Source organism: Cyclopterus lumpus, chromosome 6 (genome assembly GCF_009769545.1).
Source record: "Cyclopterus lumpus isolate fCycLum1 chromosome 6, fCycLum1.pri, whole genome shotgun sequence".
Taxonomy (NCBI): domain Eukaryota; kingdom Metazoa; phylum Chordata; class Actinopteri; order Perciformes; family Cyclopteridae; genus Cyclopterus; species Cyclopterus lumpus.
In genome coordinates this window covers 11,959,663-11,979,236 of record NC_046971.1, presented here as the reverse complement: position 1 = coordinate 11,979,236, position 19,574 = coordinate 11,959,663, and the positions used below count along the sequence as shown (strand labels likewise).

The 19,574-nt window shown below is 40.8% G+C and overlaps 1 protein-coding gene and 1 non-coding gene across 3 annotated transcripts in view; both read right to left on the bottom strand.

Annotated features, from left to right (window-relative positions):
* Nucleotides 1-4,898, bottom strand: part of LOC117732426 (FERM domain-containing protein 5) — a 49,077-nt gene extending 44,179 nt beyond the window's left edge. The window contains exon 1 of one of the 2 annotated variants that reach the window (XM_034535362.1): nt 4,779-4,898. In XM_034535362.1, coding sequence (XP_034391253.1) covers nt 4,779-4,880 — 102 coding nt within the window. In that variant the 5' untranslated portion in view covers nt 4,881-4,898. The remainder of the gene's footprint in view (nt 1-4,778) is intronic. The other variant, XM_034535361.1, reaches the window with a different exon arrangement.
* Nucleotides 4,899-6,063: 1,165 nt separating this feature from the next.
* trnah-gug lies at nt 6,064-6,135 on the bottom strand. The gene has a single exon. It is a non-coding gene; the product is annotated as a tRNA-His (tRNA).
* Nucleotides 6,136-19,574: the final 13,439 nt, after the last annotated feature.

The window sequence follows — 19,574 nt, the reverse complement described above, 5'->3', positions numbered from 1 at the left end:
ACCTTGCATGGTCGATCAGTGTATGAATGGGTGTGAATGATGACATGTAGTGTTAAAGCTCTTTGAGTGGTTGGAAGACTAGAAAAGTGCTACATTTCCCATTTAGCATCTTAATTTGATGCAGTGCAACACATTGCGATAAAAATGTGTGTGAGCTTTCAATGCGTGCATAGCCAAAGATACAGCTCATCTTCAGCTAAGCTCTTTCATTAATCCCAGTAAGCTAATGCAGGGCAATGATTGATTTCCCAGTGATACCCGCTGGAGTATCAGAGCTGTGTGTGAGATAGCAATGACACACAAGGTTGAAAATCAAGGAACACATCCAAAGGCAGCAAAAGAGCATCAGATCTTTGCAACCTTGACACGATGCACCTGCCCTTTTATTATAAAGAGGCGTCACTGATCAAGTATAACTGGCAAGTGGCTGCTCCCACATGTCAAATCCCCACGAGAAAGATTGGAGGGGGCTGCATGGGGTTGTCCTGCCCTGCTCTGCTGTGTAGATGCTACAGTGATGTCATGCTTAATCGCAACCAGCCATGCGCCACAGGTTCAGCCAATCGTAATGCTGGTGCGCAGTGATGCTGGTAAACACAAGTGACGTTCTCCGGAGGTTACTCCTCATGAAACATTAAGACCTAGCACACATTTTAATCATTCATATGAAGCATAGCAACAGTGTGTCAGCCTCTGTAAGCTCTGAACACACACACAGAAGTGTGCAGACTTCCAACCCTGGATGACATTTGCCTTCCTGGCGCAGGACACCTCTGAAGGTCCTGACAGTATAAAGTCAGCAAAGACCTGCAGTCACCAGGGATCTCTGAAGTTTCACATTGTACACTGCAGCTAAAACTGTTATATCTATATATAAAACAGCTTTCCTCTGAGCTGGCTGCATTCACGATGAAGACTTTGAGTTAAGAATATTTTGTCTCATTTCGATACATGAATATATTGAAACGCAAAACACAAACAATTCACTGTAAACAAAAACAGTGAACATCAACACACATAGAGCTGGGTAGCGAACCTTAATAGTTTTTTCGTAGCGACTGAAATGTACCTGAAACTCAGAGTATCAACAACTGTCCACAGGTACCAAAATGAAAAGTCATGAAAAGCATTCTCACATTTGCAATTTTATTTGGTTATTCACATATAATGATTAAAGTCATAATTTTACTAACTTTTAAAGCAAAGTTATTGTTAATGTATGCATATAACTTTGTTTTGATTGTTACAAATAAGGATTTTAAAAAAAACTTGCTTGTACTTTTTAAAGTATAAGGTAAAAAGTATAATTATGGTATGTTTTATCGCAGATATTTTTCACGTGCCACAGCAGGAAAAGCACAGGTGTTAAAAATAACATTAAGGATGGCTCTGTCAGGACTCAGCCAGCCGGACTCCCTCCTCAGCCCGTTCACACAGTGACACCCGGTACCTCAGAGCGCGCTGCCAGGGAGCTACGGGCTTGGAGGCGGGGACAAGCCAGGGGCGCTCCAACTCACACCTGAAGCCACTCAGCTCGTCCCACAGCTGCAGCTCGTCAGCTCGTTGTATTCGGGGGGATAAAGATCAGGACTGTCTGTGTTGACGTTGCGAGTTCGTGCCATGATGTCCGTGGACTTTCCTCCTTGTGTCGTCACTGAACTTTCCCTCGTGTCTTTGCTGACTTTTTTTGTGTGGAGTATTTTCTTGGATTTTTTGGGGTTTGATGTTCGATCACCCGTGGACTAAGGGGACACTTTGAGTTTTTTGTGTTTCTTTTCTAAGCGACTTGTTGTGCTCAATAAACTACGCCGTGTGTTCGGCTAGAACTAAACCTTGCTGTTGTCGTGCGCTTGGGGTCAGAGACAAACCATAACAGGCTCTGTTCTATTGAAATGTCCCAGTACGCCGTGACCGTGAGCCAGCATGTACAATACATCTACTAACTGTTCACATGAGCTTTAACATCAGATTATCTACGATAATGACATCACAGAAGGTAAAAGACTGAATGTATGTCAGGGGATCAGTAGGACAGTCCCAAGAAGACCTGGTGTGAGCCCGGCATCAGTCACATCACCACCACTGCCCTTCAATGGCATTCAGGAAACAAATTAACTTCCTGTGAGACTTTGTCAGGGTGCTTTGGAAGGGGAATCCTGACCAGTGAGCGATCTCACATTTCATTAGAGTAACTGTGGAGTCACCGTAGCAACAGCTGATACCCTGGCCCCATGTTTCAAAGTAAAGCCTCCTCAATATACACACACACACACACACACACAGGCCCCCATCCCCCGGCAGTCTCCTCACCAAGATGTCAGCAGACCCCAGGAGAACTTGTTCAGCCACTAGTGAGAGGGTAGAAAGTCTTACACCAGCTCTTAATCATGTTGGTATAGACTTCAGAACACACACACCTTTTCTTTTTTTCATTTTTCATTTTGGGTGGATTAGTGACCTGAAAGCTGGCGGTTGCGGATTCCTCCAACAAAACAGTTATTAGAAAACTAAAGGAAATCACAGGTTTCACAGTGTGTCGACTATTATTACCTCTGCAGCTGAAATAGAATGGGTCAGTTCCCTGTGCTGACAGACATTCAATGAATCTGTAATTAATTAGAAGGACAACGACAAAAAACTGGAGGTTTTCGTAATGCGTGACAGATAGTGAAGGAGAAAAAACGTACGATCTACGTCTTGCATCATCATGCTTATATTTATAAGCACTTGAGGAAATAATAAATCAGCAAATGGAAAACGCAAATTGTCAGAAACAACAGGCCCTCGGGGTGAAAGGGAGCTTAAACGCATACTACTCTTTTAATAAATAAAAAAGTACTTTCATTCTGATTCTGATTCAATTACATTACATTACAGCTTAAAAGATGGACACATTTTCTGCCCTTCTTTTGAAAGCGCTCAATGCTCATGCATATTGTGTGTCCCTAGTTTCTGCTGAAGGTGGCTTTATAAATGTAGACACCATGGGGGCGTTGAGGAAGGTGATACCTAATTCAATGTCAGAGAAGGGAAGGAGGATAACATAACTCAGGGGCAAATCTCAAAGTGGAGCCATCAAACAGTTAAGAGAAATGATCAGCGTGTAATGGAAACAGGTCTAGTGGGAATACATTCTCACCCACTGGAAACAGGATAGGAAGGTGAAAAAGAGAAAGGAGGAAGAGACAGAAACAAGAGACTGAGAATATATGACCTAGTTATGCCTCTTACTTTGCATTCCTTAGTCTAGGCATCTTGGGTAATTAGTTGTTTTAGCAGGCCAGAAGCTTGGAAGGCAAAGAAGAGCCGAGTTTGAACTAAATGAGGACTCCACTAGCAGTGTGGTTAGTCAGGTGGTTTAGTCCGTTCCCTCCCACGGCCAGGTTAGACAGAAAGATAGGATGCCAGACAGTCACAGCAGAGCCGGAGCACATTCTCCTCTTTCACTCATCTTCCAGCCTGCTGACGTCAGCCACCGAGACCACACGACTCTGCTGCAAACAGCACACCTGCTGGCTTCACAGTCCATCTGGCCCAGCTCCATCTCTGGCTCGGCTCCCCAAGCAGAAATGCAGATCTGTTTACAACTTGGGCACACAGTCACCATCCTACAATATGGCAGTATCTATTTCAGGGGAGAAATGGAGCGATTGCAGTAAAGCCTGCTGCTGATAATATATCAAAGTGGCAAGAATCATGCATGTAATATTAGTGTTTAATTGCTTTACATTGCAGGTTAAATGTGTCCTTGCTATGTTGTGGAGAAGATTTAATGAGTCTACATGTTGCTGACAAGTCGGAGAATTCTCTAAGGATTTTCTTACACCCCTTAACTACAAATGCACAACATCCACAAAGGGAATAATTGTGTGTAGTCGTTGATGTGACAGGCCCTCTCACCTACTTTTTCTTATGAAATCAGCATGAACATAAAACTGCACAATCATCAAAGCAGTGCTTGTAGACAAAAGGCACATCTCGATATCAGGACCTTCTGTTTTCCTCTTTACAAGCAATATTCGTCACCTGACAATATCAACTGTTGGTTTTTGACTGTGTCCACACAGTGTGGTAAATGACCGTTTTTATAAAAGAAAATGTCATAGATGCACATATGAATACTGTGGGCACTAAATGACAACTGTCAGTCCTGCATCAACACCACATGCTTTAGTTGTGCTTCTTCCAGTACATTTGGAAGGGCCACATAATGAAACTTAGGAGGCACATTCTCCAGAGCAGCAATGGGATCCCTTGAGTGCATTATTGATGCCAGTGGTTCAAGGGAAACTGCATGAGCAACACTAAATGATTTTAATTCATATCAACAAGCAGTCATCCAACAAGCAAAAAGAAATGAGACAAACTGACACATGAGATAAATAATCCTGTCAAAACGCCCTTTCAGTCATGCATTCCAGAGTAGTGTGCCTTTGACACTCCGTCGACCTGAGCTTGAGGGAACTGCCATGTCTGTCCTCCAAAGCTGCCCGAAAGCCTGCCACTAAATTCACTCAAGAACTCTTGAAATAGTGGGTCGCGTGAAGGAAGGAAGGAAGGAAGGAATCAGCCTTGTGTTATTTGAAATGATTTTAAAAAAAAATAACTCTGTATAATTCTATTCAGGGTCTATATTGTCTCTTGGCACACACCATGCAGCGGGACATGCAGGCACTTGCCGTCCCTCTGCTCAGACACTGGCTTCTTTTCGGTCTGCCCGCTCGGACACGATTGCATCGCGATTCCGATCTCTGCGGAGTGGTCGACAGGTGACTCACCTGAATGTTGCACGTATATTCCGTATCATCCAGCAGTCTGACGGTGCAGCTGTATTCCCGCTCAAGATTCCTGATGCTGCCACTCATGAATCGGCTCAACATCTTCTCAGAGAATCGCTGCTCTGCGTCTAGGACCAGAACAATAACCTCAAACACCAGCGTGCTAGTGAATGTCACATTGACCACGATCCCCGGTCCCCTGAACTACCAGCAGCCATGGATTCAGCCGCCGAGGCGCGCACCATTGTTGTCCCGTTAAGTTGTCGTGCAGTGGGCCCGTGCTAAGAGCAGAATCCAAGGATGCCCGCATCCAGATCCAGAGGCAGCTCAGCCCTGTTGTGTGTCTGTGGTGGAGCGGAGGATTATCTCTCACCATTCACCGCTGCCACTTGAGCAAGCGGGCGGGTCCCAATGAAAACTGACGTCAAAGTGAACCAACGGGAGAGTGTGGCGTTTACCCCGCAATTTGTCTCGACACACGGCTACCTATAGCTCAAGTACATAAAAAAAAATATAGATAGATACTTTATTCATCCCCAGGGGGATATTTGTTTGTAGCAGCAAAATATAAAGGGACTATAGGATCATTTCATTTATACTGCCAAACTGGTGTTAGTTGCAGTGCATTATCCAATTTTAACATAAAAACAAAAAAAACAAAAATGCATCTATCCAGAATACCCAGGCAACTTTTGGCTGAGAGGTATTCATGAAATATCGATGTAACTAAGCCTGAATCATACAATTTAGCAAATATCCCCTTCGTTAATTTTTGAGGAGATCCAAACAATATCTGAATATTAATATCTCTCGCAATGTCCTCTAGGGTTGATTAACTGGCTTTCAACCAAAACCATGACAGACGAACTGGCCTAAATGCATTGGCCACGGTTTGTTTAAATATAAATAGTTGTGTCAAGGTATCCTGGAAAGAAGCAAGGCATTATTTATCATACCTCTTCCTAGGTCATATTGGGTGAATATTGAATGTATTCTACTGTCACCTGCAGGCCAGTCATCGTTAGTGCGTTTTAAGCCGCCATCAGATCAGTGGTTTGAGAACAAACAGGGTTCTCCGAGGTGGAGGATCTGTAAATTCAAAGTTGATGGAATGTTACTATTTTTTAATTTCCACTTTCTTACTCATAACTAAATTCACTGAATCATTATCCCGATGAGACCTTGCTTTTCATGACAATCCAATGTGTTTATGACAGAATACCGCATTTCAAATGAAGACATACCAGTGGTTTGAATATTGAAAAACGTTCCCCCTTTCGATTAATGCCGTGACCCGGATTCGAACCGGGGTTGCTGCGGCCACAACGCAGAGTACTAACCACTATACGATCACGGCGAGCTACCAGGGACTGGTCCTGCAGCCACACAATTATAAAAGGCACAATGACGACGGTGGTTCTCTGACGTGATTAACTGACAATGACGTGGCCTTTGTAATGTTGTAGGAAGTGACAATATGAAGCAACAATGGCGGCGTTTAGAATCGTAACGGTGACATTTAGCTACAGTACATAGCTAAGGTTAATATGGAAGCCCATTTCTGCCACTGTAAGAAACAAATTAGGATCCTGTAAGTCATAATAGTGAGATACTATCTCATAATGTCGACTTACTATCTCATTATAATGAGATAGTATCTCGAAATAATGAGATACTATCTCATTATTATGAGATAGTAAGTCGAAATAATGAGATAGTATCTAATTATAATGAGATAGTAAGTCGAAAGCTACACATTAATTGAAATTATTTGATGTGAGTTTCTCTGGTATTGTCTTATGTTTCATGTGTTATGTATTGTCATGTATATATGAATTTAAATTGTTTTACATTGTCAAAGTAGTTCATGTCCTCTATGCAGCACTGTGGTTTGAGCTGAATTATCATAGGTGATGAAACTGAGGAACATTTGTAACCTTCTTTCTCTTCAGCAATGTTTCTTTTCAGTTTAAACTCAATACTTCCTTTATTTAGTTTTACTGTAGAAACTGCCATTTTGTTCCATAACTGAAGAATGACTGAATTAAGAAAAGAATTGTGGTTAATTGTCTCCTTCCTTCTTTCTTCTTCAACACCATCCTCTACTAATCTCCTCTCTTTGAGATTTAGGGATTCCTTTGTTTTAAGACATGAATATTTTACCTTTTGTTGACCGAACGTTCTCTCTTTGATTCACTAGTATTGTAACAGCTGTTCAAGTAATCTATTGTTATTGTTTTCTTGGTGGCATACAAACATTTGGAAAGTTCAGCCAATGTTTCCACCGAAATGACTTCAGTTCAATGTTGTTCTTCCATATTTGCCCCAGAGTTTGTAACCAACCTGCAGCAGCCAGTTTTTCTTTTTAAACTAAATATGTGTGTTCACGATTAATGATTTAATGGAAGTTACATTTGTAATTTTTACATTTATAATGTGAAATTAATTTCTTTCATTAATGAAATGTATTGCTCACTGATATGATTTCCACTCTGTTACATCCAGTCCACCCTGTTATCTGAGTTTATTTTATGATAATTATTGAGCATATCTTTGAGGTTACTTGCAGGTTATGAATTATTAAAAACACTTCAATGTGAGATTAGAAGAAGGAAGGGAAAATATCCAGCAGTGGCTCCACCTAGTGGCCTCAAACAGGAAGTACAGTAATACTCCACTATTTAAATGTGGACATACCTGTTTAAATACTCAAATACTCTTAATGAGAGCCTTGTATTTTAGACAAAAGTTAGTTTTTGGTCCTTTTTACTGTTTCAACATGACAATAAAGCCTGAATACAAAGACGCTGCAGAAAGAAACGGTTTTCCTAGTTTGGAACTGACGCAACATGTGTGGGATTAAAATCTACAGAAAATATGATTCAACAGTTTAAAAAAACGTATATTATCTTTTATAAAACTTATTCAATATATGTAAATATAAATATGTATTTATATTTAGTATAAATCACTAGTTAATGCTAGCTAGCTGACTTAAACAGGAGCAGTTGACAAAACATGCAGACAACAACAACAACAGCAGCAACATCGTTCCCCGGTGCTCGTGTGGTGTCTGTACATGTTGTAACGGTGACGTTTATCTGTGGCTGCAACATGACACGTCCAGTTAGCTCGCTAGCTAGCTGCTAACCGCCCAATCATATTGTCGTCCTCCCTTTACATTATTGTATATACATGTATTAACACCATAGTGTGACTACAAATACATAAATAAAAATATATATAACATTATATATAGCAGAGTGTAAATACATATATATATATATATATATATATATATATATACATACATACATGAGTATATATACATACCATAGTGTAAATACATATACATAAATATATATACATGTATAGATACCATAGTGTAAATATATATATATATATATTTCAAACGATGCACGCTAGACTGTGGGAACTGCTGGATGCATTTGTAAACTAGGAAATCCCCAGACCAGCGTTTGAAGAGGAATATTTGAATGTGAACCTGCGGCCATAACTAGCCTTGTTTTTTCTTTTGTTTTTTGACTGAATAAATATACATTTTCTGCAGTTATCATGTGCAAAAAGCTCAAAATTGATAGAAGAAGCAGCTAAAGAAAGAAAAGTGAGATGAAGTGGATGGAAAACCCTGAAGGATATTATTTGGTCACCTGAACACCAAATAAACTGCATTTATTTATTTATATATATATCACGTATTAAACCACCCAACTTTATATAATGAGTACTTTCACTTTACTATGAGTATATTATTATAATAAAGCTTCCAGACTTCTACTTGAATTACATTTTAAAGGCAGGACGTTTACTTATAATGGGGTATTTTTTGGTGCTATTTTTACTTTTACTTCCACACTTGATACATGCCGTGTTTTTAAAACTATCCAGCTATAAATGTATTGCATGCAATAAATGTGCTGTAGAAACCAGTTCATTCTAATTATTATCCCATGCGGCGCCTAGTTCATCGGTCTCAGCTGAACAGCGAGGCTTGGAGAGACCTTAGGGAGTACAAAGGGCAGGGGCCAACCACGCCACTCTCTGTGTGTGCGAGTCACTTTTAGCTGGAGTGTGCCGACGGCAGGTCGAAGCAGATGGTTAGACAAGCTGCAGCCTCCTCCATACCTCCAGGGAGCCGTATTGTCTGTTGTGGAACGCTCTCCCAGTGACCTTTGACCTCTGGCGTGAAAGAGAATGCTGACTGTAACTTCACGGTAATGGGCTGAATCACACACGAGGAACGCATTACCGCGCATGTAATGTGTCCGCGTCTGTTGAGAGCACAATCCAAGTGCATTACAGTTATTCAATGTATGACGTGAGAGGTGTTAGTGTGTGTGTATGTGTGTATGTAAGGTGCCGCAGTGGTACACTGTGCAAATATTTCTCTCTATTCAAGTCAGGGTTTGAACCAAAGATCCAGAGAGAACACTGTTGGAGCTATTTGTTTGATATTAGTATTTAGTTATTTTATTGACAAGTAGTATTGTTTAATCATTCAGGTTGTTTGCTTATTTGGGTTAGATGTTTTGATATATTAGAATAGCTTTTTTCTTGTGATAGTTTTTTGGTTTAGTTTAATTCTTTATTGTTGTTGTCTGGATATATTTAGTCTTTTGGTTGTTCATTTGTTCGTTAATTGGGTAACACTGTGGGCACCTGTGGTTATATGTAGGAGTAGGCAGGTACAGGACCAGCATGCACCTGGGTAGGCCTATGGTTTTTTACCAGCGCAGGAGAGGCAGCGTTAGGAGTTCCTTTGTTCTTTTGTTTGTTTGCTTGTTTTGTTTAGTTAAATAAATTATCAGAAAAACGGAATCCTGAATGGACAATACTTTCTTTTGGCTGCGTAAACCACAAACCCATGGTGCGTCAGTGGCAATTTGATTTATGTTTGTTTTTGATTTATTGGACAAATGGCCACTACAAACACAATTACAAATTCCGTTCATCTTATAGAAAATATTCTACACTAAAGTCAATAAAATGATAGTTTTTCTTTTTACTTTTAAGAAGTGATGTAAGTGCACGTTTGTGAAATCCCATTAAGAAAGATCGGAGGGCTGATTTAATGTAAAAGAATGGTTATCAGATGACGGCGGAGCCGTCTAGAAACGTGTATTGAGGGTGAACTGGGAACGTCTGGCGGAGGATCCTGTCCAGGAGATCTTCCAACTCCCACCTCCGGAAGAACTTGTAGATATGTATGTTGTGTATATATATGTATGTATACATATATGTATATATTAGTGCTATATAGTATGTATCCCTCCACCCTCCCCTTACTGCTTGCGCACCTGCAAGAGAGGGTGTAAGGATCAGAGTGGCGTCTCTCCCCCCTCCCCTTACTGTTTGCACACCGCGCAAGCAGTAAGGGGAGGTTGGAGGGATACATACTGTATATATACATATACAGTATGTATCCCTCCAAAAAAGAAAATTAGCTCCTCCCCCACACCTCAGAACAGACTACGTAGTAGCGTAGTTAGCGTAGTAGCAGTTATTTGAGTCTTTGATCTCTCTCAGTGACATCACGGAGGAGAGAACCAAAGCTATAAATAGAAGTGACTTCCACCAGACTCGTTAGAAAGGGACCAGGTAGAGGGCAGGGTGGAGGGAGGCGCCACTCTGCTCCCTACACCCTCTCTGGCAGGCGCGCAAGCAGTAAGGGGAGGGTGGAGGGATACATACTGTGTATATATATATATTGTTGGAGCTATTTAATTGATATTAGTATTTAGTTGTTTTATTGACAAGTAGTATTGTTTAATCATTCAGGTTGTTTGCTTATTTAGGTTAGATGTTTTGATATATTAGAATAGCTTTTTTCTTGTGATAGTTTTTAGTTTAGTTTAATTCTTTATTGTTGTTGTCTAGATATATTTAGTCTTTTGGTTGTTCATTGGTTCGTTAATTGGGTAACACTGTGGGCACCTGTGGTTATATGTAGGAGTAGGCAGGTACAGGACCAGCATGCACCTGGGTAGGCCTATGGTTTTTTACCAGCGCAGGAGAGGCAGCGTTAGGAGTTCCTTTGTTCTTTTGTTTGTTTGCTTGTTTTGTTTAGTTAAATAAATTATAAGAAAAACGGAATCCTGAATGGACAATGCTTTCTTTTGGCTGCGTAAACCACAAACCCATGGTGCGTCAGTGGCAATTTGATTTATGTTTGTTTTTGATTTGTTGGACAAATGGCCACTACATAAAGTAAAAAACCTTGCCTTTGAACTCAGAGACGGATCCCGCACCAATGGACGGGTCGGGTCGTATTGGATTTCGGAAAGACGGGCAGAACGGATTATTTTATTCATAACTTTGGATCATCGACGGGGAAACTGCATTGGCCCGGATCAACTAAGAGCTCAACCTTCTCACAAGAAACTGGTACGTGATACGACTGCTGTAGAGGACAACGGCCAAACGAGTGGAGTTTAAAAGTCGCTGTTTACATCCATGTTTCGTGAAGTTTGAGTGACAGCGGTGAATCGCTGCATAGGATCATTGCGCAATACCTGCGCACCACCGTCATCGGCTTTGATTAAAAGCCCGACTTCAGTGTGTGTCTGTGTGTGATGAAACGGATCGGATCGGCCAGTGAGCACTCTGTTTGCTGCCCTTGAACCGTATTTATGTCCGATTGCGGATTTTGATTGCTGTGCAACAAGCAGTTTAGAAGAAGCGTTCAACATGTCTGACGTTGAGGCGAGTGACGTTGAATCGCTGTCAGCAAAAAGGAACATTCAATTAACTTCTAAGGGCTTGGGCTTCTACACGGAAATGTGCCAGCAAAAGAGGAGTACAAAATGTAAACAAGCCAAAAGGTGTTTGGGAAACATACGTGCGTTGATGGCATCAAATGAAAATGTCAATTCAGTGACTGCTGAGCTTACTAAGTTCATCACGTGTTACCAAGACGCAAATGAAATACATGAATCTTTTGTGAACTTACCTTTACCACAAGATGAAGTTGCAAGGCAAAATAAGAACCACGAAGAAAAAATGACAATGTTCTATGATTTCACTGAAAAAGTAAAAGGCTGGCTGTCTGAAATGGGTCAACCATATGTGCAGCCAAATGAAGACCTCAACGACCAGCATGTCGCAGATGAGATAAACCCTGAAGATAGTGCTTCTAACGTGTCAAGGGTAAAGGTCAACTCTGTGAGGACACACGCCCAGCTATCACGGATTTCATCAACATCATCTGCACGCATTGAAGCTAAAGCCGACAGGGCTGCTCTGATGGAGCGGGTTGCTGCTCTAAAAAGGAAACATTCAATAGAGGATCAAGAGGAACGTTTGAGGAAAGAAAAGGAACAATTGGAGCTTGATACAGAATTGGCAGTAACAAATGCAAAGCTTCATGTCTTGGAAATCAATTCATCACAGTCTGGCTCAAAATGTTCGGACGGCATGAACTCTTATTTTGAAAGGAACACTTCTCAAAAAACAATTCAATTAAGTCCCCATGCCCACACCTTTGTTCCAGTTAACATGGATGAAAGAGATCATGGGGTTTCTGTTTCTGATCCCATAACTCAACCACAGGTTGTCAGGCCTAAGCAAAGGCCAGCCACACAAACTGTGAATGAAAACCAAGCAGGACGTGTGCAACCTCAAACCCAAACTCTGACTGAGAACTATCAGAATGATATTGTAAATGTTATGCAAAGACAAAATGACATCGCTGCTCTGCTGGTTCAGCAAAATCTGTGCTCTGTCCTTCCTGTACGAAATATTCCTGTGTTTGATGGAGACCCTCTTCAATACAGGTCTTTCATCAGAGCTTTTGAAAATGGAGTGGAGGAGAAGACAACTAATTGGAGTGACTGTTTACACTTTCTCGAACAATACACCAGGGGGCAGCCAAGAGACCTGGTGTGCAGTTGTCAACATTTACCTTCAGAACAAGGATACCAAAGAGCCAAAAGTCTTCTAGCAGAGCACTTTGGAAACGAGTACAAAATTGCATCTGCCTATATGGAAAAAATTCTCAGCTGGACACCTGTTAAAAGTGAAGATCTTAAAGCATTAAAATCATTCTCTCTCTTTCTTCGAGGATGCTCAAATCTAACAGAGCAAATGATGCATATGAAGGAACTGGACCTACCATCCATTATGAGGAGCATCATCTTGAAACTTCCTTATAAATTAAGGGAAAGGTGGAGAAATGTTGCTTGTGATCTGCAGGAGCGAAGTGGCCGGAGAGCACTGTTTAATGATCTTGTTGTATTCATTGAAAAGCAGGTCAGAATTGCCTCGGATCCACTTTTTGGAAACATTCAGGATTCACAATCCACCAACTTGAGAGCCTCTAACATTGGTCATTTGACACAAAGGAAAAAGGGAAGCAGCTTTGCCACCAATGTTACTGCAGTAAAAGGAGTCGTCAGTACTCCGTATACAGAAAACAAGACCAAGTCTTTCTCTATTCACAACTGTCTGTTTTGCTTCAAAAGTTGTCACCCGATAGATAAATGTCCACAGTTTAAAGAGAAAGGACATCGTGATAAGATCAATTTTATCAAGGAACAGGGTATTTGTTTTGGTTGCCTGAAAGTAGGCCACATAAGCAAAGACTGCAGGAGTCGCTTGGATTGCAATGTGTGTCACCAGAAGCACCCAGGAGTCCTTCATATAGAACGGCAGGATAAAGGAACAGCCTTACATCAACCCCAACAGTCTGTGAGCCCTCCAAGTGTTTCAACTGCAATGTCTCAGACCTGTGGCCATATTGGGGCTGGTTATGAAGATAATTCCATCTTTTCTATTGTTGCAGTCAAAGTCAAGAGCCAGAGGGGCAACAAAACGGTGCAGACATATGCCTTTTTGGATCCAGGAAGTTCAGGCACATTCTGTACCGAGAACTTGGCGAGAAAATTGAACTTGAGGGGTAAAAGAACGAGTATTCTATTGAGAACAATGGGTCAAAAGAAGGTTGTAAATGCACATATTCTGTCAGGTCTTGAGGTGTCTGGCATGAGTGCAAATGATTTCATTGAGTTACCTGATGTTTTAACTCAAAAGACCATGCCTGTTTCTACACTGAATGTCCCACGACAGGAGGATCTTGATCAATGGTCCTATCTCAAGGATGTTAAGCTCCATGACATTGATGCAGATGTTGAGCTACTAATTGGAACTGATGCTTCAAAAGTGATGGAGCCTTGGGAGCTGATAAACAGCCAGGATGAGGGACCCTATGCAGTGAGAACCAGAGTTGGTTGGGTCATTAATGGTCCACTGCGTGGCAGAAGCAGTACAAGTAAGAGTGGCTGCCCTGCTGTAACAGCCAATCGAATCTCTGTGGAACATCTGCAAGAAATGCTGGTTAAACAGTATAACCATGACTTTAATGAGAGATCATCAGAGGAGCAGATTGAAATGTCCAGAGAAGATATCAAGTTCATGAATGTTATGAGCACCACAACAGTATTAACAGGAGACCATTACTGTATTGATTTACCTTTCAGACAGGAAAATTCTGTCTTGCCTAACAATCGCTGTGTTGCAGAACAGCGCCTACGGAGCCTGAAAAGAAAAATGGATAAGAATGGCCCATTTAAGGATGAATACACCACATTTCTAAACAACATGATAACTCAAGGATATGCTGAGATGGTACCTGCTGATCAACTAGAACAAAGTGATGGAAAGGTGTGGTATATCCCTCATCATGGAGTCTATCATCCCAGGAAAGGCAAACTGAGGGTGGTTTTTGATTGTGGAGCAACTTATGAAGGGATATCACTGAACTGCCAGCTCTTGCAGGGTCCTGATCTTACTAACACTCTTATTGGAGTTCTCATCCGATTTAGGCAAGAGCCTGTTGCAGTAATGGCTGACATCCAAGCCATGTTTCATCAAGTGCATGTCTCAGAGGAGCACATCAACTTTCTTCGCTTTCTCTGGTGGCCTGATGGTGACACTGCACAGTCTCCACGGGAGTATCGGATGAAAGTACATCTGTTTGGAGCTGTATCCTCACCAAGTTGTGCAAATTATGCTTTGAGGAGAACTGCAGATGATAATGTCAAAAATTTCCCTGCGGAAGTGATAAATACAGTCAAAAATAACTTCTATGTTGATGACTGCCTGAAATCCATGGCTTCAGAGGAAGAAGCACTACAAATGATCAAGGACTTGAACGCTCTTTGTCATAAAGGAGGGTTCAATCTTTCAGGATGGATCAGCAACAGCCGCAGAGTACTGCGGTCAATCACAGAAGACAAACGACCAAAAGAAATGGTGGAACTGGATCTGGATACAGACCAACTTCCAATGGAGCAAGCACTAGGACTACAGTGGAGCATTGAAACTGACACATTCAAGTTCAGGACCTCATTACGACAACAGCCACAGACCAGAAGAGGCATCTTGTCAGTGGTCAGCTCACTTTATGACCCTTTAGGATTTCTATCCCCATTTAGTATGCCAGCCAAGCTTTTGTTGCAGGAGCTTTGTAAGAGAAACTTGGGATGGGATGACGCTATGCCCCACTCCTTCTCTGAGCAATGGTCTAATTGGCTTGAGGACCTTCGAAGGATGTCTGAGTTCAAAGTGGACCGCTGTATTAAGCCCAGAGACTTTAGAGACCCTGCTACAGCCCAACTTCACCACTTTTCTGATGCCAGTCAGGTTGGATATGGAACTGTGTCCTATGTGAGATTGGAAAAAGACTGTAAAGTACATGTTGCATTTCTCTTAGGAAAGGCCAGAGTGGCTCCACTAAAGCAGACTACAATTCCTCGACTGGAACTCACAGCCGCAGTTCTTGCTGTTCGAGTTGATAAAATGCTTCGGAAGGAGTTACAATTTAAACTTGAGAAGTCAGTTTTTTGGACTGACAGTACAACTGTTCTTAAATATATCTCCAGTGAAACCAGGCGATTCCACACTTTTGTGGCAAACAGAACCGCTTTTATCAGAGAAACGGCCGATGTGGATCAGTGGAGATATGTGGGTTCTAAGGAGAATCCAGCAGATGAAGCATCAAGAGGATTAAGAGCTGAGGATTTCCTGAAAAGCAGGAGATGGATAAAAGGACCGGAATTTCTATTCAAGTCAAAAGGGACTTAATGGTGAATGCTATCATCAAGAACTTGGAGAATTCCACCAACCACCTGATCTCTTATTTTTCATCTTGGATTAGCCTAAAAAGATCTGTGGCTTGGTTTCTGAAGGTCAAGGAAATGCTCTTGTTATTGAGACAGAAGAGAAAGGAGTTTTGTGCTTCTGCAGGCCTCAGAAAGGACAATCTAAAGATTCAGGAACAAGAAGTGGAAAGAAGAATTCAGAGCTTTAAAGTCACACTCAAGGGACAAAGCCTAGCTCCTGAAGATCTTACAAAGGCAGAAAAATCAATCATTCAATATGTACAAAAACACAAGTTCACAGTTGAAATTGCCTCACTCAAGGGTGGCTGTAAAAACGTCCCCAAAGAAAGTCCACTGTACAAACTGGACCCAGTCATGGATGATGACCTCCTCAGAGTTGGAGGACGGTTGAGTAGAGCAGAATTGCCAGCAGAATCCAAACATCCAGTCATTTTGTCAAAAGATCTGCATGTATCCAAACTCATTCTGAGCCATATCCATCATCAGCTGGGACATGCAGGAAGAAATCACATGTTGTCCAGGTTACAGCAAAAGTACTGGATCATTAATGCAAACTCTGCTGCCAGGAAAGTCATATCTGACTGTGTTGTTTGTAGACGCAACCGAGGAAAGCTTGGTGAACAGAAGATGGCAGACTTGCCTGAGGAGAGAGTGTTGCCTGACAAAGCTCCTTTTACAAATGTTGGAGTTGACTATTTTGGGCCCATCAATGTTAAGCGAGGAAGAAGTCTTCTTAAAAGATATGGAGTACTTTTTACCTGCCTTACCAGTCGTGCCGTCCACTTGGAAGTGGCTTATACATTGGATACAGACTCCTGTTTAAATGCAGTAAGGAGATTCATCTGCAGACGAGGTCCAGTCGCCTCAATCAGGACTGATAACGGCACAAACTTTGTTGGAGCCAACCGAGAGCTGAAGGAAAGTCTGGCTGTTGTGAATCATAGCAAAATTCAGAGGTCTTTGGTCCAGGAGGGCATACAATGGAACTTTAACACTCCAGCAGCTTCCCATCAAGGTGGCATCTGGGAGCGCCTGATTCGTTCAGTGAAAAGTGTCCTCACCTCAATTCTTCAACAGCAAACTCTGGACGACGAAGGGCTCCAGACCATTTTCTGTGAGGTTGAGGCAATACTAAATGATAGACCCATTACAAGAGTGTCAGACGACCCAGATGACCTTGAAGCGCTCACACCAAACCATATTCTAATGTTAAAGGGCAAACCAACCATACCACCAGGACTGTTTGATAAAGATGATCTATACATCAAGAAAAGATGGAGGCAAATACAGTACATGGCTGAACTGTTTTGGAAGAGATGGATCTCTGAGTACCTACCGATGATGCAAGAGAGACAAAAATGGACAAGGCCAAGAAGAAGCCTCACTATTGGAGACATAGTTCTTGTTGCGGACTCCACAGCTCCAAGAGGATCTTGGATGATGGGAAAAGTGTTGGATGTAAGACCAGATGCAAAGGGTCTGGTGCGCTCTGTGCGGCTTCAAACAAGAACAAGCATTCTAGAGAGGCCGGTGACAAAGCTCTGTCTGCTATTGGAAGCAGCAGTTTAGCATCATGGACTAATGCTTTCTCTACCTCTATCATTCTCTACCTCTATTTTCTCTCATTTTTCTTTTTGTAGGTTCATCAAGAAGATTCACTTAAGGTTAAATGCATGGCACATAGAATAGTCCCTAATATTTCCTAGTTTGCCATTGAATTGTATGTTGCAGGAATAGCTCCGTTTGAGAATAGTATGTAATTGTGATTGTATGCACAATTAGGGGCCGGAATGTTGGAGCTATTTAATTGATATTAGTATTTAGTTGTTTTATTGACAAGTAGTATTGTTTAATCATTCAGGTTGTTTGCTTATTTAGGTTAGATGTTTTGATATATTAGAATAGCTTTTTTCTTGTGATAGTTTTTAGTTTAGTTTAATTCTTTATTGTTGTTGTCTAGATATATTTAGTCTTTTGGTTGTTCATTGGTTCGTTAATTGGGTAACACTGTGGGCACCTATGGTTATATGTAGGAGTAGGCAGGTACAGGACCAGCATGCACCTGGGTAGGCCTATGGTTTTTTTACCAGCGCAGGAGAGGCAGCGTTAGGAGTTCCTTTGTTCTTTTGTTTGTTTGCTTGTTTTGTTTAGTTAAATAAATTATAAGAAAAACGGAATCCTGAATGGACAATGCTTTCTTTTGGCTGCGTAAACCACAAACCCATGGTGCGTCAGTGGCAATTTGATTTATGTTTGTTTTTGATTTGTTGGACAAATGGCCACTACATATATATATATATATATATATATATATATATATATATATATATATATATATATATATATATATATACACCATATATTCATATATGGTGTCTCGCTATTGGACTTCTGTGCTCGCCACGGTTTGTCCATGACATCTGATCTGCGGCTGTATGTCTTGGACACTTAGGTGAAGGTGAGCTGTCAACTGATCACCACCTGGTGGTGAGTTGGATCAGATGACGGCGGAGCCGGCTAGAGTGTGTATTGAGGGTGAACAGGGAACGTCTGGCGGAGGATCCTGTCCAGGAGGTCTTCAACTCCCACCTCCGGAAGAACTTGTAGATATGTATGTTGTATATATATATGTATGTATACATATATGTATATATTAGTGCTGGGCACTACGTGTATATATATACACACACACACACACTTATATATATACACTTATATATATAGTTATATATATATATATATATATATATATATATATATATATAGATATATAGTTATATATAAGTATATATAGATATATATATATATACACATATTGATACACACACACATACATATATATATATATATATATATATATATATATATACACACACATATATATATATATATATATATATATATATATATATATATATATATACACACACACACACATATAGATATATATATGTATATATATAGAGAGAGAGAGAGAGAGAGATATATATTTTAAAATTCCTGTTGCACAGAGCAATACCTCTCTTAACCTCCAGGCATGTGTAACCTCTGTGAGATGTCTCCTGGCCAAATGAATCTCATGGAGATGGGCAGGCTTGTGGTAACAGCAGTTTATTCCAAATCTGCATTCATGACAAAGGACAACATAGTACGGTCATCTTGTGTGGGCAACAGCGCATGCTCTGTCTATTCGTGAATCCTGCGTTGCTCTGAGGATTAACCATTTTTAATACACTAGTACAGTGGTATAATGAAACAGTGATCGTATAGTGGATTTAAATACATGTGAATAAAATAAATGAAATGGAAAAGAAACCGTTTCTCTTAAATGTATGAGGAGAAATACAAAATAAATATATAATACAAAATATATTTATACAGAGTTCTCACACTGGACTGTTACCTTTTTTAACGTATTATTCATTTTATAACATTTGTGTAACAGAGTAAACATGTAGACTATAGAAAGTACTCCATCTGCATGTTTAAAACATTAACACACTCAATAGAACAACATACTGTAACATACCGCATTCATCACAAAGGACAACATAGTTCCGTCATCTCGCAACAGCGCATGCTCAGTCTAGAAAGACGGCATCGCGTTAGTGTTAGCTAGCTGTACTGGAGACATTCTTTACTGGCAATAAAACACATA